At 37.2% G+C, this 13,603-nt stretch overlaps 1 protein-coding gene across 1 annotated transcript in view; it reads left to right on the top strand.

The window, feature by feature from the left end:
- Positions 1 to 13,603, top strand: part of LOC5575195 (beta-1-syntrophin) — a 756,119-nt gene that overhangs the window by 566,184 nt on the left and 176,332 nt on the right. Inside the window, exon 6 of the mRNA XM_021850899.1 lies at positions 3,839 to 4,051. Within this exon, the coding sequence (XP_021706591.1) occupies positions 3,839 to 4,051 (213 nt within the window). The remainder of the gene's footprint in view (positions 1 to 3,838; positions 4,052 to 13,603) is intronic.

The following is a 13,603-nucleotide window of genomic DNA, read 5'->3' as shown; positions in this document are numbered from 1 at the left end:
CTTGGGTAACCTAAAACCATCACTGAACTCAAATATGATTGAACATATTGTATTGAAAATGTTTAGAAGTGTAGCATATTAATTAATCTTTGAAAGACGACTATTCATGCATGTTGATTGTTTTTTCAAGAGAGTAAACGGATAACCAGGAAGCATAGTAGTACCCAAAACATGGTTGAACTTCATAGTTTAGGCTGTTATGGAACATCAGTAAAGCTATACTGGAACCCTGACTTCAATTTTCAGCTTGTTCAAAACAACCGGAATGGTTCATCTATCACTTCACTCCCCGTTCTGGAATTCGATGAAGAAATACTTTTCCCTTATGCTTCACTGAACATCGCGTCGGCATTCGCCTTATATTCGCGTGTTTGTGTGGACTGAAAATTTTTACTCGCATTGTTGAATTCCGGCCGAAGCGTTTTCAAGCTGTGGATCCGCGAGCCGTCGCCCAACTCGTCGTCGGTAATAAATTATGATTGATAGGAGTAAGTTTGTTGCGTTTCGAGCCGACTGTGACGACTGTTGAAACTAGAGGTATAGGCACTTCCCTTTTTCCAGTTGGGTTTAATGTTCGCGGCCACTTGCCGCCGCTCGGGGGAGGAATTTCCTTAACCCATTTTCTCTCAGGGTGCTAAAATTGGACAGAACTTCTGAACAGAAGCTTTGTGCCCGTAGAGAGCCACCGGAAAAATTCAGTGTTTTATACAGGGCGAATTTTGTTTCCGTTTGCAAGTTGCGGAACCTAAGCTGGATACGTAGTCCGTAAAAGGCGCTATTTGCAGCCGCAACACGTCTTTTCACTTCGCGGGAAACGTCGTTGTCACATGTCACAAATGTTCCAAGATAAACAAATTCTTCAACAACTTCAAACACATCTCCATCAAACACTGCCTCAACAACTTCACCACCAAGCATACCTCTATATCTACCTGCAACCATGTTCTTCGTGTTGGTAGAATAAATGGATTTCAATAAGGTTGATATCGCTCGGAAAGCTAAGAAGCATGTGTGACTGCGTGCTGATAGTGCTTTTTCTCTGCACGCCAGATCTCCTAATAGCACCCTCGAGTGCAATTATGAACAGAAAATTCGAAAACGCGTCTCTCTCCACACGTCTAACACCACAAAAGAGATTGACACCTCGTCTGCATTGCGAACACTTGATTTTGAACCATCCATTACGTGCTACCTACTATCAGCCTAATTAGTTTCGCCGGAAAACCATGTTCAAACATTATCTACCACAGCTCATTTCTTTTCACTGAATCGTATCATGCATTGAAATCAATAACCAGTTGGTAAGTCTGCAAGTTATGCTCCCGGAATTTATCTAGCATCCTTCGCAAGGTAAACATCTGATCCGTTGTCGACTGGTCCTCACGAAAACAAGCTTGGAATTCACCGATGAACGACTCCTCGAGTGGTTTCAGTCTGTAAACTTATTATTTTGGAAACAACTTCCAAGATGGCGCTAGTGGGAATACATTTGAATTTTTATTTCTTCCCATTGACATGATTTTTTCTAAATGAAATTTGGTTTATTTTATTGGAATATAACTTTGAACAACAAATACGGAACTGTGAGGAACCCTGGGCGTTAATGGGTTAACTCATTTCAAGGGTTCGCGGGACGAATCAAAACAACAAAAAGAAACAGTTGGTAAGCCGGAGCAAGCATAAGAAACGCGCTCTGACGATGAAAAATTATTTCGACAGAGCAGAAAAGAAGGGCGTAAAGGGTTTCTGGCAAAGGCTGCAGGTAGCCGAAAAGGATCCAGCGGGAAAAGTTTGGCGTGATGACGATTTTCGCTTGCGATGACATTGATTGAAAAAGTGGTGAAATATTCGCCTTTTTTTTCTTCCTGGAAACACGCACCATCACTCATTGTTCTTTTTTTTTCGGGGAGGGTTTTATTGTCTACCCGCAGAAGCAGGTATCTCTCTGGAAGCTTGAAGGGTTCATAAATATACGTGACAAGGGAAATTTAAATTTCGTGCATGACGTGCAAAATGATTACTTTTAATTGTGAATGAAGTGTGACGGTGTGCGTGCGATGGTCCGATTGATGGCTATGAATATCTGACTTGTGATCAAAGTGGAAAGTGGGATCCAAACGCAATGATCGACTGGATGGAGCATGTGGTGGAGTTGCTATCATCATTCATAGACGTATAAAACATCAATTTTTTTCGTCATTTGAAACCAATGTTTTTGAAACTTTGGGTGTTTCTGTTGGAACACAGCTTGGTAAACATACCTTCATAGCTGCCTATTTGCCTTTTAAATGCACTGGGCAGCAAGTTATTTTGTTTCCAGCTGACTTGCGGTAGTGTTGGCTAATAGAGAACACCTAGATATAATGTAATAAGGTACAGTGGGGGAAGTGTAGCAGTGGGGTAAGTGGATCATTCGTCAATATTAAGCATAAATACTTGAATATGTTTAATGTTTACGCATCATTGCTTTGTTTTAGGTTATATACTTACGCCCACACTGATACTATTGCAAAACTGGTACTACACGTACACCAACACAAGCAAACTTGTTTGCTGCAAAAATTAATTTATTTGAAAATTGTTTTCCATCAATCAAAAATGCACTGTATCTCTGTCTAAAGTCGAATACTATTAGTTTTTTCAACACGTGGTGAGCATTTCAGTTCTAATTGAATGAATCACAATGAAAAATATGTGATTTTTATAAATAAATACAGATATATTGTATATGATACACTTACCCCAACTTTTTAATGGGGTGGGGTAAGTGGATCAAGTATTATTTTTATTTATTGGCAGACTGCTTACGATAATTTTAATAAGTTTCTGTATCCGCAAATGTTGTTTTCCCTTAACTTTATTCATTCCTAGCTTAAATTTGTCAAATTGAACAAAGAAAATTTGAATTAATCCACCTAAAAGTTTATTTTAACCTTTCTGGTATTAAAGAGCAATAATTTTCAAATTTATACGAAATTTTTCGTGGTTTATCTAAGCTAAGTCGTAGAGGAGCAAAATATACAAATTTTCCACTTGATAGCATATAATCGTACTTTATTTGAGCATATAAATTGTTCTAGACAGATGATACAAATATATTCATAAATAGAATAAAAGCATTTCAGTTTGTTATTGAAAAGTAAATGTAGCTAATATTTTTAAACTACGAGTGTTTTTATAAAACATCGTTAAGAATAATCTTACAATACTTCTATATAACTGATGTGTATAAATGGATGAATTTTCTTCAAATTATTCTAGCTCCAATATTTTTTTTGTACGAATTAATGTGAACTTATGTATAAAATATGTATATACATATATTTTGGTTAAATAAAGATACTTTTTAATTTCAAAGTATTAAAATGCAAATTACCAGCACTAATAACAAGAACTAGAGTAATAGCATTCATACTATACATAATTACACCACATTTGTTTTGAGAACAGATGTTTGTTATTGGTGATCCACTTACCCCACCATGGTGGGGCAAGTGGATCATTTGGCGCAAATTTTCAAGTCCCTCATACTCAATACATAACAATCAGAAAAATCGAAATAAATGACGATTTGAAGGATATTAGTCCCTCATTTGTAATCCACAGAAAAAAGTTTGAATTACATTATTTACGTTAGCTGTACATAACAATGAAGTTGACTATTGATTTTTCTGTATCCACTTACCCCACGGTACCTTAACTATAATACTAATAAAGAAATTAAAAAAGTATATTTGAACTTATAGAATCGTAAGGTACATGTTTTACAGCAGAGATACTATAATGAAAATCATAATAATTCTAATAATCATTCCACCTTTCTCTTCCTCCATTCCAGTAAAATTCCTGCGAGAGGTGACCCCGTACTTCCGGAAGGCGAGCATCATCTCCGAGGTGGGTTGGGAACTGCAGCGGGCATTCCTGTGTCCGCTCGGTCCCGGTGCTTCCTCCCCGCCAGCCGCTGCCCCCCGGAGTCCACCTCGGGCCGACACGCGCTACATTCCCCTGCAGTTGACCCACCTGGCACGGAATCTGAAATACCACGACGCCGGTAGGTATCCGTGCAGAACAGAGCTGATACCGCGAATTTCCTGGGAAAGGACTCGTTTTCTTCCGGTATTGATGAGAAAAGTTTACGCCGAAATGGGACGAAACTTCGTCCGTCGGTTTCAATCAATCAACCCGAAATTTAATCACATCGTCAAACATTGCGATTGTCGTCATCATCATCGTCGTTGGAATTGATATCTATCTGCTCCGTTGACTACGTGGCAATACTGCAAATGCCAGCGTGTTTGGTATGGAGCGTCATCTCTTTCGTCTACCTGCCTTATTTCTGATCCGGCTATGCCAGGTTGGCGATAGACAGGAAACAAATTTAATCATGTTTCTTCATTTTGGGGTTTCCATCGGTGAACCTGCGTCTCGTTTTGCCCGGCGGCGTTCGTTAATTTGTATTGTAGATGACATTTTTGGCATAAACATTTCGTTCGGTTCAGTTTCCTGGAATTTTGCTGCACACGGATAACATTATTGCGACGTGTCCAGCAGAATTAGGCATTCAATGAGCAGAAGTAGAAAAAGGTGATTGTACAGATTCGTTGTCTGATGATTGTATTGCGAGGCTATGCAGGAAAGTTTTAATAATTTACACAGAATTTCATAAAATTCAATTTTGTGGATTGACCTGATGTGGTTAAAACACACACTTCTCACCCCGATAACCTGGGATCGAATCTCATTCCCGAATAAACTTCATTCCAAAAATATGTTAATTCGTTAATTCCGAGATGAACAAGTAAAGGGTTAGAATCTTGTCAAAGGACAGAAACGATTTACCAATATTTATAAATTAATGCAGGTCCGTGTAGTTTGGAGAGATCCTTAGGTACGACTCGCTTCATTTTAGCGGCACACCACACCTGGGAGGGCGAGCGACCTCAAAGCCGTTTTTCGCCAGATACACAAAATGTGACACTTTTAACCGTCTTGTGCATTTTGTGTGTGTGGACCGCGATGTTACATAACCTTGTGTCGACATACTATATGGTCGCGTTTTCTTGAGATGAATTTTTGAATTGAAGTTACATGAATCACATCACTTACCAATGTGGATTTAGATAATGTGGCTCTTGAACCCTCCCCATAAACAAACTCCTTCCTGTGACATCAATGGAGATGCAGAGATGATCTCGGTAGCTAGTAACAATGCACTATGGTCCAGGAATCAGTTTTACGCGGAAAGATGCATTTTGAGCTTCAGAATGAAAGATTAGACAAAAACGATCTTCTACAAAGTTGTTTGTATTAGATGAGCCCTTTGTTTGGTTTCATTGAAAATTAGGGTGGACCACATTTTCATAGAAATTGTGTTACTAGCTTTCTTATTTGTAGAAATTATATTATACATGCTTCAGCAAAGTTGTGAACCATTAAATTACAAGCAACTTTGCCTCAAAAGTTTTTTTGTATCTCTTAAGTTGACCGATTTAGAGCTTTTTTCCTGCAGTGACATAGGGTGGTTCGAAAAAAACTGGTTTTCTGGCTCTAGAGTTTCAATTCAAATTTCTCATCAAAGTAGTCTATGAAACACTTTTAGAGCTTTAAAAAATGCGCAATTTGGTGAGTGAAGAAACTCGCTATCTCCTTCCGTTTAGGAGTTATTGTTGTTTTTCTCTCAAAAACATGCCTACTTTGATTGTGAATATCTCTGATTGGGGCAAATATAAAAAATATCTTTTGACGGCGTTCAAAAGACAAAATGTAATTATATATCATATCAAAAAATTACAGATGTGTTATTTTTGTAACTCTAATAAAACGTCTTGAAAGTCAAATATTTTTTATCGCAAAACTTTAAAAACTTTCGAACTAAAATAGATATCAACAATCTTTTTGCATGAAAAAATTTGCGCTTTGTTAAGTTCTAAAAGTCGTTCATAGACGACTTTGACAAGAAAATAATATTAAAATAACTAGAGTTGAAAAACTTATTTTTGTTGGACCACCCTGCGATGCTTAGGAAAAAATGCTCTAGATTGGTCAAATGTTGAGCTACAGAAAAACTAGAGCCAGAAAACCAGTATTGTTCGGACCACCCTATGTCACTGCAGGAAAAAAGCTCTAAATCGGTCAATTTAAGAGATACAACAAAAACTTTTTTGGCAAAGTTTCTTAAAATTGAATGGTCTATAACTTTGCTGAAGCATGTATAATATAATTTCTACAAATAAGAAAGTTAGTCACACAATTTCTATGAAAATGTGGTCCACCCTAATTTTCAATAACACCAAACAAAGGGCTTAACTAATACAAACAACTTTGTAGAAGACCGTTTTTGTCTAATGTTTTATTCTAAAGCTCAAAATGCATCTTTCCGCGTAAAACTGATTCCTGGACCACTGTGCAATGTATATCACACTCATAATCTTTCCTTTTCCCAATGGCCGTAAGGACGTGGCCGGCGCCGTTATGGACTTCACAATTTTTGGAGTTCTCGAAAATGTAGGTACATAGGTTTGCTACTCCCAAGCAACATCTATTGCAGGCCTGCCCAATAGGGTGCGGCTTATTTTTCGAATGTTCTAAAAACCAAAAATTCGTGTTGGCTTCTGAATTTAAATCACATTAAGATTTTGAGGTGGCGCAAGCGACTTGAAGGTGAATTTACAGGTTAGGAACCGTCCATAAATGACGTAGTATTTTTTCACTGATTTTTTACACCCCCCTCCCCCCTCGTAGCATTTAGTCACAAATGCTGATACCTCCCTTGGAAAATACGTAGCATATCAAGCAACCTCCCCCCCTCCCTGAATATTTTTTTATTTGTTTTCCTCTACTATTGGGCTAAGACGAAATATTAAAATTCAGAAATTCAATACAAAGTTTGATATTGATTTATATTATTTACTGACTGAAACTTCTGCATAATCGTATGATAGTTTGATTTACCGTAGCGCTCAAAAATCATTTGAAAACAGTTAAAACTAACTTTTTTCCTGTTAAACTTATATAATTTTGGTTCCTAGTTTAAATTTATTTTGTTTAAATACAGGTAAAATTTGATTTGTAGTACTTTTACTATTTTCAAAACCTAAAATAAGTTTACAGCTGAAAATGTAGAAAAAAAAAAAAGATAAAAATCTTGTCATTACTCTACATTTAAATCCGTTCAGCAAACAGTGGTAAGATACAGAAAAAAATAACAATTGTAATATTTGGAATGTTCCAAAAATCAGTGATTGTTATACAATCTTTTTTTAAATAATCATCTTTATCATTAATATATCAACTTAACTTCATCATCGTCACCCATACTTAAATATTCTAACACAACTCTTTACAATGAAATATAAAGATGATCTTTAGTTGAATTACCGAGTGATTTAGAAAACTAAAAGATAGAACAATTAACAAATAAAGGATAACACCTGAATTTGATGTCCTCATTATTGTCCAGGCTGTTCCATAAAGAGCATTGATATATCAAAACAAATCGTTGAGTTGACTGAGTGAAGATCTCCTACAATATTGAACGCACTGAATAACTATATTGTTTTACTAAAATAACGTTAATATTTGCCTAAATAAGCATATTATATTCTTTTGAGGAAATAAAGCTCCAACAGAAAATATGAATTAAACTAAAAAGGTTGATTCTATGTCATGGTTATACAGTGACACCTGCATGAGTCGATGTTCCATGACTCGATATCGACTCATGGAACCATACTAAAAACAAAATTTCATGGTTACTATGATGGTCCCGAGAAGCAGCTTTCCAAAGGATTGCTGTTCTATTGCCCGATATTTCCATGAGTCGATGGTCCCTTCAATATCGACTGGAGGTTTCACTGTAAATGAAAAACAATATATCCCAAGTCGACAGAGCATTTATTTCAACTTAACTTACAAAACTTTCAATTTGATTATTTATAAATAAAATATATTGGACACGAATACAATATTATATTCACATAACTATTCTAGGCTTCATAAAATCTGTTTGATTGTCAAGATCTTTAAAAATTTCTTGGACAATTATTAATCTGTTTAAAATGTTTTGAAGATAAATCATCATTTTATAACTTAAGTTTAATAATTCAGGCAAAGAAATTTGATAAAGAAAAAACTATTTGCTATTTTTTTTACCGATTTTTTTCAAAATGCTTTTCAAGTTGGGACTTCTCCCTCCCCCTCGTCACACATCGTCACAAATTCGTGAAATCCCCCCTCCACCCCCCTAAAATGCTTTTATGGACGATCCCTTAAGATATATGACCTTCAGTGAAGACTTCATTACTTTGTTATTTTCCAACAAGTTCTTTTTTATAATTAAACTTATGTAAAGTATGTAGAATATCTTATTTGTCTCTTAGTTAAAAGTGGTTTTCACCTAATTTTTCCCATTTTTACTAAAAAATATAATTTTTATTTAACCATAACTTCATGAATAATTAATCGGTTCCAAATTTGTTTAAATGCTTTTGAAGCAAATTTAGTAGTTTTTAAACTGTGGGAACAACAAATTAATTTAAAAAATAGTTTTAGCTTAGTTATTTAAGAAAAAACTACTCGGAAACATGAATTTTCAACAAATAATGCTAGATTTTTAAAATTTGTGTCAGCTTAACGTTAATAATAAAGTTGAAACTGGGTTTTCTCATTTGTTAATCCATCAAAAAGGTCTCAAAAGCAACTAAATTAACATATTTTTTTTTACACAGCTATTTTTGATTTTTTTAAAGATATGTTCACTTTTTAACTTGTAGCTAAAACAAGATGCTTTCTAAACTTCAGTTCTTCTTCTTCTTTCTGGCGTTACGTCCCAACTGGGACAAAGCCTGCTTCTCAGATTAGTGTTCTTATGAGCACTTCCACAGTTATTAACTGAGAGCTTTCTTTGCCGATTGACCATTTTTGCATGTGTATATCGTGTGGCAGGTACGAAGATACTCTATGCCCTGGGAATCGAGAAAATTGCCTTTACGAAAAGATCCTCGACCAACGGGATTTGAACCCACAGCCCTCAGCTTGGTCATGCTGAATAGCTGCGCGTTTACCGCAACGGCTATCTGGGTCCCTTCAGTTCACTTCAGTTAAACAGTACAAAATTAATTTCTGGCGAAAAAAAACAAATTGAAGAATTTTGATATTTTTTATGAAAAACGTTTTTGGGTAATTTTAGTAAAATAACTAAGTCAACAAAACTTTTAATTGAATTAGTTTGTAACCCGCCAGCCCGTCGCGCTTCCCGTTTGTAAGTGGATGGCTTTAGCGCCACTCCTAAAAGGAGACCACCCAGCAGTTTGCAGGTTTGCCCGGCCTGAGACCCTTCAAGGGAGGGGTTAATTTTGAAGAACTTGGGAAGAAAGCTGACTGGCTGCGTTAAATAAGCCGTTGTACTTCTCGGTAGAGGCTAAAGGCCAACAATACCACCGAAGTTCCAAATACAAATTCCTAGAATTCTGAGAAACCTTAATCACTGGAGCGGGGTGTTCTCATCACAGGCCCAGTATGAAAGTCACTCCATTCCAAACTGTCTCCAATTTGAGAATGGTTAAAGGTCGATTTCGGGCCAACTTACTCAGTAAAACAAGCTACAAGAAAAGCGAAACGAATACGAAGTACATGATAATCCCCCACAAGACACTAATTTCTTCAACTGACTACATCAAACAATTTAGATTGGGAACCACTGACACATTTATTGCACACAAAACTTAGCTATAAAAGCTCAGAGCAAAGCTCTAACGAATAACGCATATGGTTTACTATAATATATATTTACAAAATGCTCTTCACTCTACATGTTTGCCTAGGCCTTTCATTTCCCTTTTCTCTATTATCTTTCTACTCTAGCGTGCGTTTCTCTCCTTCCTACTTCATTCTTTTTCGACGGCGCTTGCCGTGCACGGACTCTTCTCCAGCGTGTGTGTTTGGTGGCTACGGGTGTGGGTTACTGTGTATTGGACTGAGCGAAAACGTGCTCAACGAATCATTCACAAATAATGTTCGAGACGGCTACGGGCTATCGAATGTGCCGTTCCATGTTTCTACAAAACATGCATGCCTGGTACTTACTCTACCATGGTTTTACGAGTTGCGGGTGGATTACGGATGGTGGGGGTGGACTAGCGGTGGACACGGAGCTGCGTTGGCATCTGCTCCGGCCTGTACACGATCGCGGATGCGATCAACGGTCCATTCCGTTGGTCCTCACTGGATCCGCGGACTTACGCGTGAACGCGGCACGTGCGTTCTTCGTCTCCCTCCTTCTTGGCGGTTGGGATGATGTCACGGATGAACTTACTGACGCTGACGATACGTAATGGCGGCCTGCCTGTCTAGGGTGCGCAGAATGGCGCGGCGCAACCCTCTTCCGGTCACGTGTGCCCCGGGAATCCTCCGAAGTCGAACGGTGGGGTCAAGAGTAAGGTTTTGGTTGATGGTGGTGTGCCGGCAATGGCCTCTGCTGCCACGAATCCCGTAATACTGGTATCTACACACGCATTAAACGCTCAACGAGGATATTTATACTGAGCAATTCTCGCTGAAACCAGGCCGCCATCGGCACCCATCGTTAGAATTCCAATTTTATGTCACTGATCGCTAGCTTTCGATAAAACTTAAGGGTGGTCCTTTTTGTTTTCTCAAATTGGTGGACCCCTCGTACGCCAGCTAGCTAAACAGTTTGCAAAAAAGCCCATTTTTTGATAAATCTTGGGTATTTCTTCACGTGATATGTCTCATATTTCCCTTGGAACACATACCAAACTTAATGGCATCGTATAGAGAAAGGATATAGCTTTCATTTGAAGTTAAAAAAAATCCGGCGGCCATTTTGAATTTGGCCGCCATCTTGAATTTAGTTAAAAAAATCGTTTTTTCAGCATTAGCGCACCGCTCGTTTTTGAATTCTGAGATCACCATCAGAAAGCTGAGGAAAAACTGCGTAAGATAGGCTACAGAAACTAGGTGTGCAATGGTATTTACCCTATGAAATGAACGATTTTCTAAAACATGTTCCACGATTTTGACGTATATGGCGAGTGCAATCAATGCAAACATCATTTTTTGTACAACAAAGATACAAGTTTTCAATAGTTGGTGTATTTTTCGAGTCAGATGAAGAATAGGAGTATTATTTAGAGTGATAAAATCTGGCGGCCATCTTGGATTTTGACGCCATCTTGATTTTGACTAGTAGAATGAATTTTTCACCTTGATAGCACTCAGCATGTCGAATTTAGAGGTTACCAATAAAAACAAGGTTACGTATACTCTTCTTCTTATTATTCTTCATTTTCCTGACGTTACGTCCCTAGTGGAACCGAGCCTGATACTCAGCTTTATTAGTTATAAATGCAGGTTATTAAATAGGAATTTTCTTTTATAATACGATTTTTAATAACAGAATATTTCTTCGACATATCTTTGAATTCAGTTATTATGAATAAATAAATTTAATGAATAAAAACCGTCCAAAAACATTGATTGAAATAAACAAAATTTTTTTTTACCATATGCTTTTTTTGTCATCGAATGAAGTTTATAAATTGTGCGTTAGGACATTAGTAAGTTTTGTGGTAATATCTGTAGTTTTAACGTAAAACATTTCCAAAAGTGCATTAATTTAGAATGGAAATCTTAAATTTTTAAGCAAAAAAAATCCTTGATTTTCTGAATCATAAAGTATTGTTTTTACTAACACCCAACATGCATGTGAAAAACAGCGAAATTGAAAGGTGAGAAGCAGGCTTTGTTCTAATGTGGACGTAATGCCGAAACTCAGGTGAATCATTTTGGGTTTGGAAAATCTGGTGGCCATCTTGGATTTCGACGCCATCTTAGTTTTTAGCAGTAGAATGATTTTTTACCATCTCAGCGCTCTTCATGTTTAATTAATTAAAGATCTCCGTTAAAAAAACAAACAGATTCTTTATTTCTTATCTTATTTTAGCTGTTCAACAGATTGTTCATTTCTATCAATGGTTTTAGACCAAATAAATGAAAGAATTAATGCTATTTTACAACTCGCAGATATGCAGAACAATCATTCAGGTGGCAAATAAGCGTTAAAAAATTCTACTTGTTAATTTATTTTTGAAGCTTAGGGGCTGGCTCTATTCCAGTAGGGACGTAACGTCAGGAAAAAGAAGAACAAGAAGAATAGAAAGTGTAACGGTGGCATTAAAATTCAACATGTTGAGTGTTATCAAGGTGAAAACTCATTCTACTACTTAAAACCAAGATGGCGTCAAAATCCAAGATGGCCGCCAGATTTTTTCACTCAAAATAATACTCCTATTCTTCATCTGACTCGAAAAATACACCAACTATTGAAAACTTGTATCTTTGTTGTACCAAAAATGATGTTTGCATTGATTGCACTCGCCATATACGTCAAAATCGTGGAACATGTTTTAGAAAATCGTTCATTTCATAGGGTAAATACCATTGCACACCTAGTTTCTGTAGCCTATCTTACGCAATTTTTCCTCAGCTTTCTGATGGTGATCTCAGAATTCAAAACGAGCGGTGCGCTAATGGTGAAAAAACGATTTTTCTAACTAAATTCAAGATGGCGGCCAAATTCAAAATGGCCGCCGGATTTTTTTTAACTTCAAATGAAAGCTATATCCTTTCTCTATACGATGCCATTAAGTTTGGTATGTGTTCCAAGGGAAATATGAGACATATCACGTGAAGAAATACCCAAGATTTATCAAAAAATGGGCTTTTTTGCAAACTGTTTAGCTAGCTGGCGTACGAGGGGTCCACCAATTTGAGAAAACAAAAAGGACCACCCTTAAGTTTTATCGAAAGCTAGCGATCAGTGACATAAAATTGGAATTCTAACGATGGGTGCCGATGGCGGCCTGGTTTCAGCGAGAATTGCTCACTAGCTTTAGGAAGTTGAACTAGCTCACTAATGAAACACACCACGACGCAATACAAGAACTTCAACCACTCTTGCCTCTTCCACAGTTCGAAACGAAGTGGACGATCAAGGCTGGAAATTGTCCTCAGATATCCGCTAAATTGTGACCTTCGGCTTCAAGGTCGCGAAATGGGACGAAGTCCAATTTCGCGAGTGCAAAATTCTCAGAATCTGGACCCGAAACTTCAATGGCATTGCGGCCTCTCTTTCCAACGGCCGCATTAGCACGTTAAGGCAAATTCTCTCCCCAAGTTCGGTAGGAGTGTGTTAAGCCGAACGGGAAAGGTCATTGGATCCTGAAAGGATTTTGGGCAGGTCGATGTCCGCCGAGAGACATCGCAAATATGCGCGCGTTGATAATTTGGGCTGGCTTGGGTTCTTTTCTTAGGCGCGTGTAACTGCTGTAGGGAACTCATTTGTGCAAGCGTATGCCATTTGCAACTCTACAGAAGGGACGATCTAATGCGGTGAATTTATATATGAATAAATGATAAAAACGAATGGACATGCGATACTATTGAATGGAAAACATTTAACGAATATAATACAGGGATAATTCGTAAATTACAAAGCGTACTTGTTACAAGTTGTATATACAAATTAAAGCCAACTATTTTTTCTTTAAAAGCATGATAAAAGATTTGGAATCGGATGAGATTT

This window comes from Aedes aegypti, chromosome 3 (assembly GCF_002204515.2).
Source record: "Aedes aegypti strain LVP_AGWG chromosome 3, AaegL5.0 Primary Assembly, whole genome shotgun sequence".
In the NCBI taxonomy this organism is placed as follows: Eukaryota; Metazoa; Arthropoda; class Insecta; order Diptera; family Culicidae; genus Aedes; species Aedes aegypti.
The sequence above is the reverse complement of the archived record's forward strand: the minus strand, read 5'-3'. Positions and strand labels throughout refer to the sequence as shown.